This window comes from Cyprinodon tularosa, unplaced genomic scaffold (genome assembly GCF_016077235.1).
Source record: "Cyprinodon tularosa strain WSP-4 unplaced genomic scaffold, ASM1607723v1 ctg90, whole genome shotgun sequence".
Classification (NCBI taxonomy): Eukaryota; Metazoa; Chordata; class Actinopteri; order Cyprinodontiformes; family Cyprinodontidae; genus Cyprinodon; species Cyprinodon tularosa.
Window position 1 is genome coordinate 1,867,197 of NW_024039674.1, and position 19,174 is coordinate 1,886,370.

The window sequence follows — 19,174 nt, forward strand, 5'->3', positions numbered from 1 at the left end:
AAAAAAGTAATAAAAAAAAGAAAGCACATCTATCATGTTTATCAGAATGATTCTGTGGAGCAGCAACATTAAAGAGTTAGTGTATGAGTGCAGCAATAAATAAAGTTAAAATAAGGAATAAATATTCTGGTTTGAAGCCGTTTGGTTTTCCCATCAGGCCATTCTCTCTTATGCTGTCGGACCTAAATAATATGCATTACTTCCAGCTGTTATAGCAGCGCTGTCGCCCCATGTCTAACCTGTTCCAACTGAGACATAGTACAACGCATACTTCAATCATCAGGAATAAATCAAATTGAATCCTGCTGGGAGGTGCTGACTTGTGAAGCCTCATGATCAATATTTGATATGCACCGACCAACCTGCCCTGCTCTGTTTGAGCTCTGCTTTCCTGATCCGCCACACATTTTCTCTGCCATTCTTTCTTTCCGACATCCCCAGCATTCCTCTTCTTTCACTTCGTCCACATTCGGATACCCTCAGAGCCACTCTGCAATCATCCAACCCCAGACATTCTTTCTGACTTGTCCCATTGCTCCCTTTACCGACATCCTGCATCCTTTCTAACTTCAATCTGTAAGCAGTGTTTCATTACATCCAAGCGTTGGCAGCAGAAACAGAGCTGAGCTCAGAGGCTGCTAGGTTAAAGTTCTGTAATTAGCAATCCCCTTCAGAGGAAATAGCGATAAAAACACGAGTCAGTGATTAAAGGGTCCATGAAGAAGTTGACTCGCTTCAGGCAGAGAGCTCATAGATAGAGATGAATCCCAGGAGGAAACAGCCACTGCCTGGTCTAACTGCACACCAGGAGGTCTTTTAGGGTCCATCTCTAAGGAACAGTGTAACAATTGAAGGTTTCAGGTCTGTAGCAGATGAGAGAGGGGGGCTCCAAAACAAACTCCCTCTTTTCTGCATGGAAGGGGGCGGGGTAAAGGGAGTTTGTGAAATCCAGGACAGTTTGCCTTGTTTTCAAGTGAGGTAGGTCACATTTAATGCCTTCTACAGTTCCACATGTTCAGTCTTGCAGGTAGAAAGTACCTCCAGCAGCTGACTGGGGGTTGTCATGCTAGCAGGCATTTCTGTCAGTCACTTCTCCAACAGCTGCTTCCTTTGCTGCTCCCACAGAGCCTCTAGGTGGTCCGCCCTCTTCAGAGCAGCCTATCAGAGCAAGGAAAAGTTGGGTTAACCGACAGCCCTACTATGTTACGGTCCGCTGAGAGTGTGCATCTTTAGATGGCCAAAACACAACAAAAAAGGATCGGATAACACGCGTTTATTCAAACAAAAGATAGTAAAGATTATCATCTCATTTTCATTGGATTTTGCTAATCTAGTTTCACCCAATTGCTAAGTAGGTAAAATGAAGCACTCTGTTCAAGCAGCAACAGGGAGCCGGCCTCTGAGTCATCTTCTAACAGGGCTCAATCTGAATGTTCAACATTTGGATATAAACAGTGAATCATACTAAGTCTTTGATGTACTGCTAGTGCTTCAGTTTTCTGACCATTCATCCTAGTAATACTTTATTTACAGGTTTTCCTGTTAATGTGTTTCTGTAAAAAGACTTTGATGAATAGCTTTCTTCATTTCCGTTAACACTTCCCATTTCAAATAAACCAAAAGGAGTCTGAATACCATTTAGATTTCTTTGTTCCTATGATAAATCATTATAGTGAAAAGGTTTGGCTCCATCTTTACAATTTCACACCACCGTGCCTGCTAAGCAACAGAAGCTACAGTAAGGTGAGGAACAGCTACTGACAGCTACACTGTCCGGTTTCACAGCTGATCACTTCCTACCTTTGTGGTTTTAGTGGGCTTTGAAGAACCCGCTCGGTGGGTCGGTTCTTTTAAACATGCAGCTCCTGAACTTAAACACAGCAATGAGTATAAGGCCGATGCCTTTTTTCCCCTGAGATCTGAGGATGTCCTAAAATGGTTGGTCAATGTGACTCTGACAGTTGCTTGATCTGTGTTTTTTCATGCAAGCAGAGCAGGGAACTAATAACGCCTGACAATACAGTTTTTAGGACGCAGAGAGAAACCAAAAGGAAAACAATCTGTGCCTCACCTCATATTGTTTCCGGAGACTATTCACAGTTTCCTCCTTCTTCAAGATGGCTGACTTTACCCTGCCAGACAGCGAAGAAGAATAAAAAAATCAGGAACAATTTTTTGGAAATATACCAACAGCCACTCATCCAGGGAATAAAACCAGATACAATCTATTTATCCTAGCTGTTCTGCCTTTTTATTGTTTTTCGAAACAGGCTTGAAAAACTTTTTTGTTGCTCTTGTTTCTACATTATAGACCTTAGGGTTCAAATCTTAATTGAATAAGCTTATAAAATTTAAACCTGTGGCTATAGTTTGTGATCCTTACTGACCTTTGCTCAATAAAAGACAGTTTAACAAAACAGCGTGGGACATTAACAGTAGATAAAACAAGCATTCATGAATTAGGAAAAAGTCACCACATAAAAGTTGTGTTTGTTTAATGACACCCTGGTTCCAGAGATTTTTAAACCAGAGGAAACCTTTGGGTCAAGGCTGAGGAGAAGGCATTGTAGAAAGGTAGATAGAGCCAATCTTCTGAAAATATAAAAAAAAAAATTCCTGAATATTATTTACCAAAAACTCAGTATGAATGGCAGCCCTGTCCTGTTATCATTTTTCATGACCCTATCTGTAAGTAGTTGTATTTCCAGTATATTCCTTAATGAAGTAAAGTATACTGCCCTCTGCTGGTAGATGTATGCAACCCAGTTTATCTGCTCCTTATAGAAAATAGAAAACATTATTGAAAGATATTTGTGAAGTTGGTTTAAAAATATCCTCAAAGCATAAAAATACTGCATAAAAATACATTTTTCTCCAGGTATAAAGAAGTAAACTAGTGGCGGCCGTTTCAACACATTTGCAAACTGCATTAACGTTGTGTCGATACTGTGTCATTAAATACTGACACCTGCTGGACGTTTAAAATCACTACAGCCAGCCTCTGACAGACTAAATAAACTGACACTGATTTGATGACCTATAAAACAATTAAATCCATTGTTTGCTATAATGGATTAATTAATATCTATCCTTTAAACTGAAAATATGTTTGATATTTTTAAATATAATGTGAACTTATAATGGTAAAATGTAAGTGAACGTGTGAATAACGATGTTTGTGGACTAGGATTTTTTTTTTTTTTTTATCTAAAATAATAACTACAGTAAGAACAGAAAAATAAGAGTCAATTTGAAATAAATTTGAAATCAGATAAGCTGAGTGATAACTGAGAGGGCCAGGATGACGACAAGAAAAAGAAAACAAATATGAGATCAAAATGGTTCCACTCGGACCGAAACCGCTCTTTTGAAGCCCTTAAAGCTGCTCCATATTTCTCGATTAATTTGATGATAACCCTCAAAGGATCAGAGATTTTTTGGGGGGCAGCTGCGCTGTGTTGGCAGATGCGCTTATAAACACAGTACACTGCCTAAGTCAGTCCTAAACGGCTCCTGCATCTGTCACAGTCCTCTTTCTTGTAACGCTACTCACACCGACACAGGGTGCCATTAGAGCACAAAAACAAGCGCTGGCGCATGGATGTTGCTGCACCCATCACTACTGTTAACCTTGTAGAGATGCTTCTTTGCTGGTTGAAGCTGCTTGCCTTCCCGTAGCAAAGTAAAATTAAAGAAGCAATCTCCTGTATGTCACTTTTAAATTTCCTAGATGTAAATGAACACCAGTCGTAACCAAAGTAAGTTTCTCATTTGTCTCCTGAAAATGTTCCACAGTGAACAGCATTGTGTGAATTCACAAAATTCTCTCACAGCTGTCTCTTTTCCTAACAAAAAGTAAGAGGAAAAATACACACATTTTACCAATTTCAAACATATGTCTCAATTTCATATTGGTCCTCCTTTGGAAGCATGACTTCAGTTATGTCTTAGTGAGAAATCCACATGGTTTCTTCTGTCTCCCTGCTTACTATCTCAGTTCTTAGATTCCCAGCTTAGGTTGGCACGGGGGTTAAAACTTGTGACCTTGGTACAGCTTTTGTATGTTTACGTCCTGCCCCACCAACCTTCGCCTCATATCTTTCCCGTCTCTCACTCAACCAAATTTTCTTATCAGGTTACTCTCATATAAAGGTTACTAGAGCCAAAAAGTCTTAGATTAATCTTATGTTTATCTCTTTAAGTCTCGTTCAGAATAACTAGTAAATAATTGAGCTAAGAGGGAAACTAGTTTTAGACGTCCTCCCAGACCTGAAGCTGTAACACCTGGGGAACTAATTATAGACAGACACTCTAGAATACAAAATGAAAAATAACCTCTTAGCAAATATTACTAGTGGTACTAGGATCTCACCGTTGGTGGACTTCTGCAAGCTCCTCCTCCTTCTCACGGGAGATCCTCTCCACCTCCAACCGCAGCCTTGCTTTGACCTCTGAAACTTCCACTTTGAGCCTCCGGTTCTCTTCCTCTGTAGTCACCAGGTGCTCTGCAAACTCTTGCCGTATAACTTCGGCCAGGCTGCTGCGCTCTTCTGCCAGCTTGTCTCTGGTCTGTGTAATGTCCTGGATCTCCTGTTCTTTCTGCCTGAGCGCCACCTGCAGTCGGAGCAGCTCTCCTTCTGTCTCCACCTGCTGCTTTCTCAGTTCTTGCAGTTTACCCACTGCTGCTTTCTCAGAGTGCTCCAGCTCCCTTAGCTCTGCATCATACTTCTCCTTCAGCCGTTTTACCCTGAAACCAGACAGCATTAAAGAATGATGTTTGTGAAAATTTGCACCGTCGATCTGCAGAACACAATAGCAAGAAAAAAAGCAGCAGCTTTTAATTGCTTTTGTACATGAGGAGAGTTTCTCCTGCCATGTCATATGAGAAAACTTCACTTTATTGATTTGGCACCAAATAAAGGAAAGCATTAATAAGCCTTTGTGTGATAATTCTGTCACCGCCACATAATATCTAATAATATCTGGATGCTGATACAGTAAGAGCTACAATTATGCTTTAGGTTACTTTAATAAAAGGAAAATGGGTCCTGTTTCACTTTGTGTCCCATTAAATATTTCAATAAGTAATCATAAATTTTATTTTCAATCATTTCCATAATATAGGCTTTAATGTACCTCTTCCACTGACCCAGCTCGTTCCACTCTGCTCCGTTTTGCTCTGCTCCACTTAGAACTTGTTGGTTCTCCACTGACTCACTATTTCAAACTCTCTACTCTCTGCCATTTCCCATTGAATACTAGGGATGCCAAACCTGCCCAGTAAATTTCATATAAATTATTATATATATATATATATATATATATATATATATATATATATATATATATATATATATATATATATATATATATATATATATATATATATATATATATATATAAATTAAACTGCATTAAATATGAGCTAAAATGAGTTCATGAGTATATTGTGCATTAATCAGCTATTTTGCTCTTGGAAGTAATATCCCCTCTGCTCTGCAGCAGCAGGACGCTGCCCAAAAGCCTCTATGAGAAATCATTGTTGAGGTTTGAGCTTCAATTTATTGAGGTAGCAAGAAAGTAGAGCCCTGATTGGATAACGTGCCAAAAGACTTCACTCAGTGAGGCTCAGCCTCTTGGGGGCCTATGGAGCAGGGGCAGGTCATGAAGCTGGCTGCTCAATGCTGATTGGCAAACATACTAATGAGTTTTTGACTGACTGCAGCCAGAGAGCGAGAAGGTTCTCCTCATGAGTCGAGAGGGAAAACTGTTCATTCAGTCAGAACAGTCATCTTGCGATGAACTCTTGCCGTGGTTTCTGGAGTTCATTATTTCAAAACGCATCATGACAGCTATTTTCACCGGTTGCAGTAATGTGTTTTATGTGTTTCAACATTCGCTAAAGCAATACATGGCATTTGGATTTAATTAACACCATTTAGCCCCCCCGTTACAGAGAGCAGCAGCTGCCACTGCTCTCTATTATATTGATAGCTGAATGTTTCATGGTGGTTTTGCTTTGTGTGATTTTTCATTTCTTTCAGGCTTCAGTTTTAATTTTTGTAAATAGTAAATCAAATACTATGGCTATGAGGGCGTGCAGGTGTGGCAGTGGTAAGCGTGCATGACCCATGTACGGAGGCCTTAATCCTCGATGTGGCCGACCCGGATTCGAATTCGACCTGTGGTCCTTTGCCGCATGTCTCTCCCCCTCTCTCATACCCCCTTTCCCGTCAGACTACTGTTGAAAAAACGAGCCACTAGTGCCGCAAAAACTCAAGAAAAAACTAATTCTATAGCTTTGAAACGCCTAATAGAACCCCTTGATATTGTATAATCACATGTTATGGCGGGAATTACTACTAGGACTGTAAGATATGGCTAAAAAAAATGCAGCACAATATAAGCCTTTAATATCAGTCCATATAATAATTGACTTTTTCTTCCTTATTTTTTACTTAAAAATTGACTGAATTTAAAATGCAACCTGTACTTATTCAAAAGTAACCTTTAACCCTCAAAAGGAGATTTGCCCTCCCTCCAACCTTGCTTTCTGTGTCAGGTTGAGAGGCTCAATCCTTCTCTCTGTCTACATCCCCCAGAATGCTATGCAGATTTAGATCAGTGAAATTACAAATCATTTTATAGGACATATTTTTAATTGATACTGACCAGGTGTCTATCATTATATACATCAATGTTGTTTTTCTGCCTAACTTAGTTGGTAAAACTGTTTTGTGGTTTAATGTGAGCCTAGAAAACATGAGCCAAGTGAGATAAGAGCGTCTGACAAGGTTTTCTATTCCTTTTTCTTCAGAGTAGCTGAGGTGTATGGAGGCAGCCGAGGAAGCGACATTTACATACCTGTTGTCTGCAGCTCGCTCGCATTCCTCCTTGTCCTTGCTCGTCTCCTCCTCCAGGGTCCAGATGGCGAGCTCGATCTCCTTGTCTCGTTCTCGCCGCAGCTCTTCCTTCAGCTCGCGCTCACGGCTCAGAATCCAGGCCTCCTGCGGAGCAAGAAGAAGAAGCACAGACTTAGAAAAAAAAAACAAAATGCCAAATTTAACAGATTGGTTTCTGTTTATATTTTAGTTGTTAGGGATTAGGACATATTCACTAAGATTCACCTCCTTCTTTTTGTAGTTGTCTTCCCATGTCTGCTTCTCTACATGCAAACGTTCTTGCAGGATCTTCATCTCCATCTGAAACAAGAACAGTCTGTGTAAGTAAGGTGACCATCTGACCTCGTTATTCTGATCAGAATCAGTGCTCCTCCTTCCTCACCTGGTGCCTCCTCTCCTGCTCCTCTCGGCTCCTATCCATCTCCTCTCTGAGGGCTCGACCTGCCAGTGAGCTGTTCTCTTCCAGCTGGCGCCGCAGCTCCTCCAGCTCGCTGCGCTGCCTGCAGCCAAACACAAAGACGATCTCTTTGAAAAACAATTACTGGAGGAAACAGAAGGTATCAGAGATGCTCGGTGCTGTTACAGGATCTTACAGCGACTTTAAAGGTCTTAAGGATGAAGTTAACCTGTCAGTGTTACACTTCTGAGACACAAAATGTTGCCAACACAGTCCTGTAATTGCTTTAAAAAGATACCCATGAAAAACCAAAAGATAGCTAGATTTTAGTCTCAGTTCAAAAGTAAATCAAGCTTAAGGACATTAAAGCAAAAATGTTTTACACCAGCCCTACTGAATCTTACAGCCAACCTGCTTTAGCTCCAGGACTTCACAGCTTTATGACGGAGCCATAGACAATTAGGAGCTAACAGAAAGTCTCTTCAGATTCTACAGTAAACTGCTTTAAGCAGAGATGGTACTGTGGACATCTGTTCTGCGCTCTCACCTGGCAGCCAGCTCAGCCAGCCTCTCCTTCTCATCAGCCATCTCCTTGTAGAGACGCCTCCTCTGCTGCTGCAGAGACAGCTCCTCCTCCTGCAGCTGCTTCTCATACCTGACAGTCGGGAACAAACACAAAGTGAATCCGGTATAAAACTGCTGAGTTTCCCTTCCAGAACAAAACATCAATTTAGAAGAGAAACGACAACCGGATGACATGAACAGTTTTACAGAAGGACCTGGTGGTGTGCTGCTGTCAGACACTCACCTCTGCTTGGCCAGCTCCCTCTCTCGCTGACACTGCTCCTCCTTCTCCATCTCCAGCTGCTGACGCAGCTCCTCACTCTGTCTGGCATATTTTTGAGCTGCTCGCTCGTCGGCCTGCAGCAGTTCAGCTTCGTGTAACGTCCGCAGCTTCTTCAGCTCCTGTTTGTGTTTTGAGATCAGCTTCTGGACCTCTGGCTCCAGCCCTGACAGCAGAGGAAGAACAGAGGATTAAGATCAATAGAAATTCCTGATAAAAGACTAAACGTCTTAATGAAAGCAGTTCATGGATATCTATTTGATCAATATTGTAATACAGATGATCTCTAAAGAAAATAAATTGCATCATAATTAGAATAAAAACAGAATATCTTAGTTTCCTGTAAAGGCCTGGTGACATTTTTCAAGATTTTCAATGGTGGCTTGAGACCAAAAGGCAAAAAATTAAGCACTATTTTCTGGAAAATATATTTTGCGATGCTGATCTGTAGATATTTATGCCTATTTTACAGACAGAAGTTCTAACAGCAGGCTAAACTGCTCTTTATAGGACAGCATTGGAAACATTGTTTATTTACTTGATGTTTCGCTATTTCTAGTTGCATAAACTAGTGTTGCACCGATGTCGTTTTTTGGCCCCGATACCTGGCTGTGCAGTACTGGCCGATACCGCTAGCATACCGATACCATCTGTTTGAAATTGTTGTGTGTGTGTATATATGAAGAACTGCATACTACTTGGATGTAAACTAATTGCCATCATGGCTTTATCAAGCTGCTGCCTGTAGAACTTTTTATTGCCTACCTGGAATGGTAGGCAATAACTTTTGGCTCTCAAAATGGTATCGGTATCCTATTTATTGGTACTAGCCAATACCGATACCACCATTTTAGTGCGATATCAGAGGCCCGCCCGATACTCGTATCAGTATCAATGCAACACTAGTATAAACCAAAAAAGTAGCTAAACAAGAATTTTTTTTTTTTTTTGCTTTAAAGAAACTTTAAAATGCATATGTGATCTCAGGTATCTTTTATTTTTTCAACTACCTTTAATTGTAATCTCTTTAATTTTCTTGGTTTTCTCATCGATCCATTTCTCTCTGCGGATCTTCTCCTGGGCGCTCATCAGGTCCTTTAGCTTTTTAATCTCCTGCAGAAAGTGGATGTTATTGTGCAACTAACCAGAAACATAAAAGCAGAATATCATTAAGACTTTAATTAAATGAGAGACAGACATAAAGGGGGGAAAATCTGAGAACAAACAAGCTGTAAAGCATAAATAAGATCAGTGGGAAGACTCACATGCAGACAGACCGTCCATGAGAAGTGATGTTAGATGGTATGAAATTAAGGATGAATGAAAAAAAAAAAGGAAAAGAAGCTGAAAATGCCACCGATTCAGAGAAGAAAGTGCAGTTACCTCACACAAGGGGCCGAGAATTTGCCACACCTAATGTGAAAAAGGACAACCCAGGATAAGGAGAGAGGAAAAACATGGGGGGCAAGAAGAGAGAATTAAACCAAAGCAGAACAACAAGAGAGCAAGTTAAAGTCAGAGGAAGGAGCAGAGTACAGACCTGTGGAGACATGAGTCTAACTCACCATTTCATGCTGCTGTTGCATATGTAGGATCTTCTTGGTGTATTTCTGGTCCACCTGCTTTAATTCGGCCACCACGCCTTCACAGCGCTCACTCAGAGCTTTTTTATCATTGATCAGCTAAGATCCGACAAAAATAACTTAGATCAAACACCAAACAGAGAGCAGAAGTCGGACATTTTTAGAGCTCGTTGATCACCTGGTCTATGAAGGTCAGGTGTCTCTGGATAGTGGCTTCATACTGATCCTTCTGGAGTTGGAAGTTCCTGCTCAGCTCCTTCTCCGTCTCCTTCACATGTTTTGCTGATAGCTCTGTCTGCTGAGCCTGCAGTAGATTAAAAAATGGAATAAAATCAAAACACAAAAGATTCAAATGCCCAATAAGGCTGTAATCATATCATTGTGTTATGAACTGTCTTCTCCCCCACCAATGCAGCCTGCAGCATGTTGACGGTACGTTTCTTCTCCTCCAGCTCCAGTTTGATCCTCATCATGGAGCTGCTGACTTCAGCTGCAGTCGCTGACAGATGATCGACACCAACCAGCTCCTCCTCTGACAGGACGGCCTGAGGACGACAACAAGACATCAGCTCCACACTTCCAAACATAAACGGGATGGAAAAGTGAACGGACCACCATAGTGCAAACCGATTAAAAGAAAACCATGCATGAACCTCTGATTGGTCTCTAGAAATTAATAGATCTGACAAGAAGAAGCCCACCTCTCTATGGGACCCAGAGGTGACGGATCGTGGCCGTTCCTGCTCCGACTTCTCCATCTCATCCAGGAAGCTCATAATGCTTTGCAGCTTGGCCTCAGACAAGAGAGCGCCCCCGTCTGGTAGCACAGGATGTTGATTCAGCTGGCCGTGGCGCTCCACGTTATCCGTGGTCAGCGAGTCCCCCTCCTTTGGTTAATTCGGATGAGAGTTGGTTAACGTGGGTTTCTTACGGTTTCCTAGTAAAATTTAAAAAATCAACACCGACCTCATCTATCCAGGCGTACTTCTCCTTCCGATAGCACCTTGGCTCTGACAGTTTCTCAGGCTCCTCTTCCAACAGCTTCACGGTGTCCAGCAGCTCATTCAGTGTAGTTTTAGAGTGAGCCTGGATAGGAGCAGCTACCTGACGCTGGTCCTCTGCACTCACAGACCTCTGCAACAACTCCTGTAGTGCACAGAAATCCTACAAGCTCAGAAATGTGACCAGATTTAAGGAAACAATAACCCAGAAATATCCCATTTCTTGCCTGGGAAGTCAGGGATCCTCTGTGGTGTGAAATAACTGGAGAAATTGCTCTGAATCCGATGTCTGCTCCATAATTTACAACATTTAAATTAAAGTCTAAAGGGAAAAATTGATTGAATTATCTGAAGGCAAACAAGAGAAAGACACTGATGTATCTGAAGGGTCACACCTGTGTTCTTGGTTTTGGTGTCTGTGGGAGACCTTGGGTTGTTGTTGCTTAGTGAGACCTGGCTGTTGTTGGACGGTGGGATCCTCAGAAGTTTCCTCCGTCCTCCTGCACCAGATGGTTTCTGATATTCAGGCTCAATTTCCATAGCATGCTGTTCTGCTGCTGCCTGTGGTGCTGATTTCTGCTGCAGCTCCTGTTTGACAACAGAGTGAGAAAGAAACATCAAACTAAATCAACATTACTAAGAAACCTGACTAAGAACGTAAGTAATTAAACGACTGAGATAAAGGAGATAAACCACAGTTTAATCAGGAAGAAACTCACCTGAGAGCACTGAGATCCTTTGTTACTGGATAAAGCTGGAGAAATGGCTCTGAAACTCAGCTCTCCTAAGTCAGCTGTGATGTTGAAATTGGTGTCTGCTAAAACATAAAGCCAATCAGTGATGATGCATTCTGTTACAAAAAAAATATTTTGACCCCATCAATAATATATATATAGATGTTTGGGAAAGTATTATTTTTAGCCAGAAGAATTTATGCCAATATAAAAAGCAAAGTTCAGAAGCTGCAAACAGCAGAGACCTACAGACCTGTGTTCTTAGCTTTGGTGTCGCTGGGTGACGTCGGCGAGCTGTTGTTGTTTGGTGAGGTCGGGCTTTTGTTGCTGATGGAAATCTCAAGCCGTTTCTTTCGTCCTGTTTGCCACAGATTTTCCAACTCCAACTCTGGAGCTTGCTGCCCCTCTGCCCTTCGCTGAGTTTTTTTCTGCTGCAGCTCCTTAAGCGCACCAGCAGAGGGAGACAAAGAACGAAATATTTAAGAACTTAAACAAAAACAAAAATTACAGTTGTAATTAGGTCTGTATATTGACTAGTCTCGTACAATAATCAGTTTGAATTTAACGTCTGTCCCCTACACAAAAATCACGCATAATCTGTAAAATCACTCTGACATCAGCTGAGGTATAAGACAATCCTAAAGGTTTGAACCTGAATGGCAGCAAGGCGGGCAAGACGAGCTTTCTCCTCACGGATTCGCATCCTGTCTTCTCCTCTGCGCTGCTGCCTCAGCTTATCTTCCTCCTCTTTCCTCTCCTCCCACTCCTGCATGGAAAAAACTTTTTGTAATTCAAGCAGAATAGAAATAGTCTTGGAACCCCAGAGGGATAAATACAGACCTTTCTCTTACTGGCCAGGATTTGCTCTAGCTCTGCCTGGTGGCTGTTTTTCCTCCTGGAGTGGCGCCTGTACCAGCGCTGGATAGTGACTGCAGCTTGGTTCACCTGCTGAATAAACCTTCAGGAACACGAAGCAAAATCTGTGAGCCACACGTCAGAAAAACCAAGAGAAAACCTCCTAGAGGGAAGACTTAAAAGCTCCAACATTTCCGCCTCCTCCTCTGTGACCTCCTTCCTCCGCGGCGAGATGGGGCTGCAGCACTGAGGCGACACCGGCGACGTGTTGTTGGAAGTGGAGGACGAGGACGAGAAGTTCTTCTGAGACTTTGTGACAGAGGAGCTCTCCAGCAGAACTTCATCGTTCGCTGTGGCCTTTAGGATGTTGCTGAAAGAAACAAAACAAATGAACAAAAAATATAAAGAACTGCAAGTAAGAGAAATATAAAGAGAGAATTTGTTGTTCAAGACAAAGCAGGAAAGAAACGTACTTGAAGGAGGGCTTCTGGTTTGAGCTCTTAGGTGTGAGAGGCTTCTCAGAGTAATTGTTGTGTAAAATGGTGGTGACTGAGTTGCCCACAGCTCCTTTGTTGCTCCTGCAAAAAACAAAGAAATAGATTAAGCTGCAGAAATAAAATTTCTGTTTTATTTTATAAACATTTTATTTTATAAACGTGTTCATAAATATAACAACATTTACACCCTGTGTTCTACATTTCAAGCCAAAATACATTCCTAAAGGTGGCACCATCAGGAGCCATGATGGAACATTAGAAGCGTTTCCAGTGCAACTAGAAACCCAGGCTGCAGGGCGTGTGTGGGTGTTTGTGTTTTTTTTGTTGCTTTCCACCTGTTGTTGGCAGTGAAGGTGGCCGCCAGAGGGATGCCAGGCTCTTTTTTCTTCAGACCGGTGGGGGAGTCCATGCTGCCGGTGCTGCGGGCGCTCGAATGTGGTGGAAAGGTTCTGGGCTGATCATCCTTTAAAAAGGCAGAACATTCATTGTATTGTATAACTGGAAAACATTTAGCAACATGTTTTATTTTGACATCATAAACAGCTTTTGTTATACAGCAGATTATGGTAGCGGAGCCGATGGGGTAGCATTAGAAATGTCAGTGTGTGTTTGATTGTAAATACCAGGATGTTCCATGTGGTTCTCTCTGGGGAGCTCTTGCTGAGGCTCGCCAGTTTCTTACGTCCATCAGAGCCTCTGTCGAACAGAGTCAGGTAATCTTCGCTCGGTTCCTGACTGAAAACCACCAAACCAGACACGTTTATTCCAGAAACGGTACAAATCGGGTTGTCATTTAACATCGACTTCTCAAAGTAGCTAAAAACTGCAGCTTTAGATCAACACAGTTTTCATATCCATCATTAAATGTGAGCAGCAACATTTTCTAACAACTATAACCAGAGAAGTGTGGAGAGGCAGCTTTTTGTGATTAACTGTTGTCATGGCAGCTGGATAAAAGGGGCTCCTCCTATTCTGTTCTTGAGGAATTTGCTGCTGCTGACGGTCTGTTGAGGGTGAAGAAGCTCTGTGATGGATTCAATGTAAATGTGTCCATATGTTGATCCTGAAGACCAAGATGAGCAGATGTAGGGTGACCCCCCGAGCCTGTCTGTCTGTCTGTGTGTGGAAATGTGGGGTCTTCAGGAGGAGGTGGAAGGGGGGGGGGGGTGCAGCCAGCTGGAATAGAGAAAAGCTACCCGAGCCGCACTATTCAGGCAATACATTCCTTCAGTTTGTGCTCTAGGAGGGAGGGGGTGTTGAGTGACCCACTGAGAGTCCAAACACACACCATGGACTCTGAGGGAGTGTGTGAGGTATTTTAAGCCCCCCCCCCTCCACCAACCACATAAAGCAGAAAGGGGAGGTGGCTGGCAGCAGCTGCCGGACAATACAATGCGAATCTGCACACGCTCGTCTCTTTTTACTAGCTTCTGGCAGAGGGGGTAACCTGACCTGAGAAGTTCTGGCCCTCCCCCTCTAACACAGAACAAAGAAGGCCCGGAAACCCCCAAGACCCCAGCAACAACCACTCAGCTTCTCCCCACACTTTAACTTAGGATCCGGGGCGCCACAGCTCCTATTGTCCAACACTGCGAGGCTCCAGGACCACCAGCTGTCCCTCAGTTAAGAGATGCATCAGTTTAAAGAGCTCTAGGACAGAGCCGAGTGCCCGACACAATCACGGCTCCCAGACTGGAACTTACACAAAACCCTTCCTTTATATTTCAGAGTCTGAGTGTTGCTTTTTAGATTGCTTTAGAAGCTCAAGTGTGAATAGATCTGGCTCAGCCTGAGGCTCTGCAGGCATAAATCAGCACATGCTGTCCTGATCACACTTCTCTGTGTCAATGTCAGAGATAAGAACCCAGCAGAACTGGTTTGACTAATGGCAATAAGAAGGGATAAAATTGTGAAACCAGAGACTTTGCTTCACCTTAAACTAAGGTTGGCTATCTGGTTGACCTGAGTGGTGCTGTTGGACCTCCTCAGGTTCTTGATTGAGCGACAGCTCCCGGTATTGGAGAAGCCCTGTGGATGGAAAAGCTTGGTTAGAAATGGCCAGAACGACTATCATCATTATTGTGTTAATGTTTAGTTTATTATGCCTTTACTATCCTTATTTTTTATTTTTTTATTATAGATGTCACTATGCCTTTTGTTGTTTGTGTCAGACTTTTTCTAAAAACGAAACATGTGAATGTCAGATCAAGTGCCTTGATGAAAGAAATGTTTCACAACAAATATATTTGAAAACTAGAAGGAGTTGATATGAAAGAGTTTTCACAGAAACCCACCAGCATGTTGCGTTTCCCTTTACCCTCGGTGGCCAAAGACACCGACACAGAGCGGGAGAAGTGCTTCCCTGGAGATGCACTGCTGGGCCGTTTGGACATGGAGAGCCTGGAGCCGCTCAGGCTGAGGTCCAGGGCATCTCCGGGGGAAGTGGTCGGCACAGACGAGGGGCTGCGTGTGGTATGCATCCTGCTAAAACCTGGAGGTTAAAAATTTTGGAGGGTATTAGATAGAAAATTTAGGAATAACAAGAATTGTTGGTCAGAAAGTTTCTGTTCAACTTTAGATGGATTAGACACCTTAAAAAAAAGATACACAATCCTGATAAACATGATTATTTTAGCTGGGGTCGTCAAGGAAACAGTCTACATGCCACCTAGACTACATTTTAAAATCTTTATATTACGGTTCTCTCTCAGAGGAGGAAGACGTTTAATCAAGCCTGTTGTCTGGTCGAACACTGAGCTATTTATAGTACTCTACCGATTCTTCCAAGATAGAAACAGTGTTTCACATTTTAACATTCATACCGTTCATCCAAAGAAATCTTCCATTTACACGTCTTGTCCACATAAAAGTTAACATGACTTTGGCAGCACCATGTCAAAAACAGGTCTACTCGGTCTCTAACTGCATTAGTATTTCTGCAAGTGGCACAGATGTGGTCTGAAAGAACATAATATCAAAATTATATTTTGACAGTTTATTTGTTAATGTCACTTCAAGATATTTACATGGGGAGTGAGGGAGCTGAACCACACAAACAACAAATTAGGGGTGTGCAAAATAATCGTAATGATGATGCATCGTGATTCTAATTTTCGTGATCTACTGCATCGATTCTTGATGCCAAGTATCGATTATTAATAAAAAAAAATTCATAAATAAAATTGCATGAATGTTTGGCGAACATCAGCCAAAAACAACAGTAATATAACTTCCAGTCCAGTAGATGTCGCTGCGGATGTGTTGACGCACACTGCCTTGTGTCACAAGCATTTCCGGCCGCGGGATACTGCGCCGAGTCATTAAAAAACAAAACATGGAGGAGAAAATATTGCAATGCATCGCAATAATTCAAGTATCGTGATACATCGTGATAGAATCGCATCGTGGCCTGTGAATCGTGATACGAATCGAATCGTGACTTCTTTGGCAATACCCACCCCTACAACAAATCCCCCTCACTCAGCCTTTGGAAGAAGGTGGATTTGTGTGGTTGTGTTTTCAGATGATCAACAATCAGATTTGTGACCTAAATAACTGAAGGTATTTATAGTGTAGTACCAGTGCAAAGGCATAATGCTTTGGCATAAGTTAGAAAGAAAGCTTCTTTTGCATAATACCTAGCTGTAAACCTTTACCCTGCCAATGACAGGAACTACATTTCTGCTAAAGAGAACAGTTAGTTAGAGGTACCTTATTCTATGCAGCCCAAGTCAGACTCTTTATAATATATCACAAGTTTGCTATGAAAGAATTTGTAAAATGTGCAAGTTTAAGAAACACAATGAATGACGACTAATATCAATAACATTTTTTGCTTGATCGCCTTTATTGAGTTAATATAGTTTACAAATTAAACAACAAAAAAGATCAGTTAATAAAATCCACAGTCTTGTTTTTGATTGGTGAATAGCCTTCAACCTGCTTTTGTGTGATTAATGTTAATCTTAAAGACAGGAATAAATAAAATAAACATTAAATATTTGATCAGAAATAAAAGGATTTTGTGTATTTTGTTTTAAAATGACAAAGTAGGGTTTGAACTCATGCGGTCAAATACCTGTAACTTATTTGAAATCATCAAATCTGAAATTGTTTTATTTTATTTTTCAGAACTGCATGCTCGTTACCTTTAATAAAAGTGAAGCAAACTACATGTCTTTTTGTTTCAAGGAGGAATAAGAACAGAAACAGAAAAGCTGATTAAAAGGTCGATGACAATTGACATTTACTCCAACCACTAAAAAGGGCAGATTATTTGTCAAAAATTGCTTGTTGGAATGCACACTTTCTAAGAGTAAGAGTAATAACATTTAACTTCCCTCTGGAATCAATAAAGTATATATATATATTTTATATATATATATATATATATATATATATATATATATATATATATATATATATATATATATATATATAGGCCTATATATATTTCTCTAATCTTATGGTGTAAGATTTAAGGTTTTCAAAGGTTCAGTACTTTAAAAATTCAATATTACACACATGCATCTCTTTCTAAATGCACCTAATAACTAAATGCTTATTTTGTATCATTTTCTATTTATTTATTTTTTTATTTTCAACAAATGTATTTTATCGGGGCCTGATGCTATGGGGCCCTCAGCAGGAACCTAATCTGCTTTTGGCTTTGCCCACCACACTGATCACAGTACAAAATTAAACGCAACACCTGTCTGTTAACACAATACACACAACATAACTTCCAATGTCATAACAACTTCATTACATTAGCGTTTCTATCATAAGTTAAACCTCTAAGTTCCTAATTCCATGTTCAGTTAAAATGTTTGCCTTTTTCGTTTTTTAAAAATAGCGCAAACATGTCCTAGAAGTAGAGGATTAAAAACGATGCTTTTTAAATGAAGTCTGGTAGGAGCGTTTCAAGCTAACTGTTATTTTACGGTGCTAAAAAAAAACCAAATACAAACCAGTTTCTCCTGTGGAAGAAGGACCTAATTCACGGACGGGAGGGCATCCTGGCTGATAATATACAGGTCACTCCCACGGCCGTGGGTTTTATTTACAAAACAATCCTCCGATAAGCAGTGAAAGTGCTCGGTAGACGGTGGAGCAAATAAAGCGTATCATCATCGCTGTGGTAACAACACACACAAGTCCCGCCCCTCTGCCCGTCTACTATTGGTCCCCAAGGATGCATCGTTTGGGTTTCCTCTCGCCGGATTGGTCATCAAGAAGCGTCAAAGCGCTACACTGATTATTAGGGGCGTGGCTTCCTCAACGGTTTGGTTGACTTTTAAATCAACTCTAAAAGGGTACAGAAGATTATAAATAAAGGAATGTTAATGCGAATCCTAAAGCTTTTGCAGTTCCTTCTGTAATTTATGAATGTTTAAACAGGATAGAGTTTAAAAGCATGTATAAAAGAGGTGAAGTCTCTCTGCTTGATTACATCCAATTACAGAATACATGTGCAGATACACATAAATATGCTGTTGTTATGTGTGCATTTATATATATATATATATATATATTTCCATTATATTATGTTATTATTTTTTTTTTTTCTAAAGGCCATATTTGTGTGAACATTTATTTGTAATATTTTTTTCCTGCTTGAAACACCAGAATTTCCCCATTGTGGGACAATAATGGGATTTTCTATTCTACTCTATATAGATATACATTTTATTACATATACGTTATAAATACAGGGTGTTGGTGTAATATTTAAACAAGAAAACTAATTAACATCATTCTAATATGTGCGTAATTTCATTTAGCATTTGTGTAATCTATTTTCCAAAGAATAACTATGTAACTAAATTATTATTTAAGTCTTTCTGAATTTATAAATGTATTATTCATGACAAGGAAACAGAAGAACTTACATTTACAAACACCTTTTTATTAAGGAAATCATTAATTGATTTACAGTCCTTAATTGATAAACAATAAAAGAAAAGAAGTACAATATTTACACCACAGAAAAAGGCTGCTGTAATCGCAACCAGCTCCAATTTTCTACAGCAGTCTAACTGTTAAAAGAAAAAAAAAGGGGGATGGTGGAATATTTTATTTTGGAAGCATACATAACCTCATTAATAAAGTCTATTGACCTAAAGCAATATGCATGGAATGGTTGTTGTTGGTCATTGACCTTGACCAAGGCACCTTACAGAAGAACTGCAGTCAGTCCCTGGACTGGCATGGTTATCACTACTCCCCATAGTTAGGGACAAATGCAGAGGATAAATTTCCCACTGGGATCAGCTTCATAATTATGGCAGGCCACTTCTTTGATTTTATTTATTTTGCCCTGGCTACTTGTAAGCCCACAGCCAGCCAAATCTTGAAAGGG

At 40.8% G+C, this 19,174-nt stretch overlaps 1 protein-coding gene across 3 annotated transcripts; it reads right to left on the reverse strand.

Annotated features, from left to right (window-relative positions):
• Positions 1–520: 520 nt before the first annotated feature.
• Positions 521–17,955, reverse strand: cep131 (centrosomal protein 131). 3 transcript variants are annotated; one of them, XM_038274154.1, is made up of 28 exons: positions 17,784–17,955; positions 15,108–15,304; positions 14,747–14,841; positions 13,437–13,548; positions 13,149–13,276; positions 12,790–12,894; positions 12,507–12,686; positions 12,302–12,419; positions 12,114–12,227; positions 11,715–11,901; positions 11,447–11,541; positions 11,123–11,315; positions 10,955–11,049; positions 10,693–10,872; positions 10,428–10,613; positions 10,134–10,271; positions 9,905–10,030; positions 9,709–9,825; positions 9,527–9,556; positions 9,154–9,256; positions 8,108–8,309; positions 7,847–7,954; positions 7,285–7,402; positions 7,128–7,202; positions 6,865–7,007; positions 4,373–4,747; positions 2,072–2,132; positions 521–1,158 (listed from the first exon to the last, which is right to left on the reverse strand). In XM_038274154.1, exons 2-28 carry the CDS (start codon positions 15,291–15,293, stop codon positions 1,087–1,089), a joined length of 3,642 nt encoding a protein of 1,213 aa, XP_038130082.1. In that variant the 5' UTR covers positions 15,294–15,304; positions 17,784–17,955; the 3' UTR covers positions 521–1,086. The 3 variants fall into 3 exon arrangements, with proteins under 3 accessions (XP_038130082.1, XP_038130081.1, XP_038130083.1); XM_038274153.1 differs by having other exon boundaries at positions 11,447–11,544; XM_038274155.1 differs by lacking the exon at positions 9,527–9,556 and having other exon boundaries at positions 11,447–11,544.
• Between the last annotated feature and the right edge of the window lie 1,219 nt (positions 17,956–19,174).

Excerpts from the sequence above, each read along its gene's own strand:
- cep131 (XM_038274153.1), bottom strand. The coding sequence starts at position 15,293 with ATGCATACCACACGCAGCCCCTCGTCTGTGCCGACCACTTCCCCCGGA. Across the intron at positions 11,050-11,122 it reads CACCAAAACCAAGAACACAG|ACTTTAATTTAAATGTTGTA; the intron begins GTGTGACCCTTC and ends TTTTCCCTTTAG. Across the intron at positions 7,955-8,107 it reads AGGGAGCTGGCCAAGCAGAG|GTATGAGAAGCAGCTGCAGG; the intron begins GTGAGTGTCTGA and ends CCCGACTGTCAG.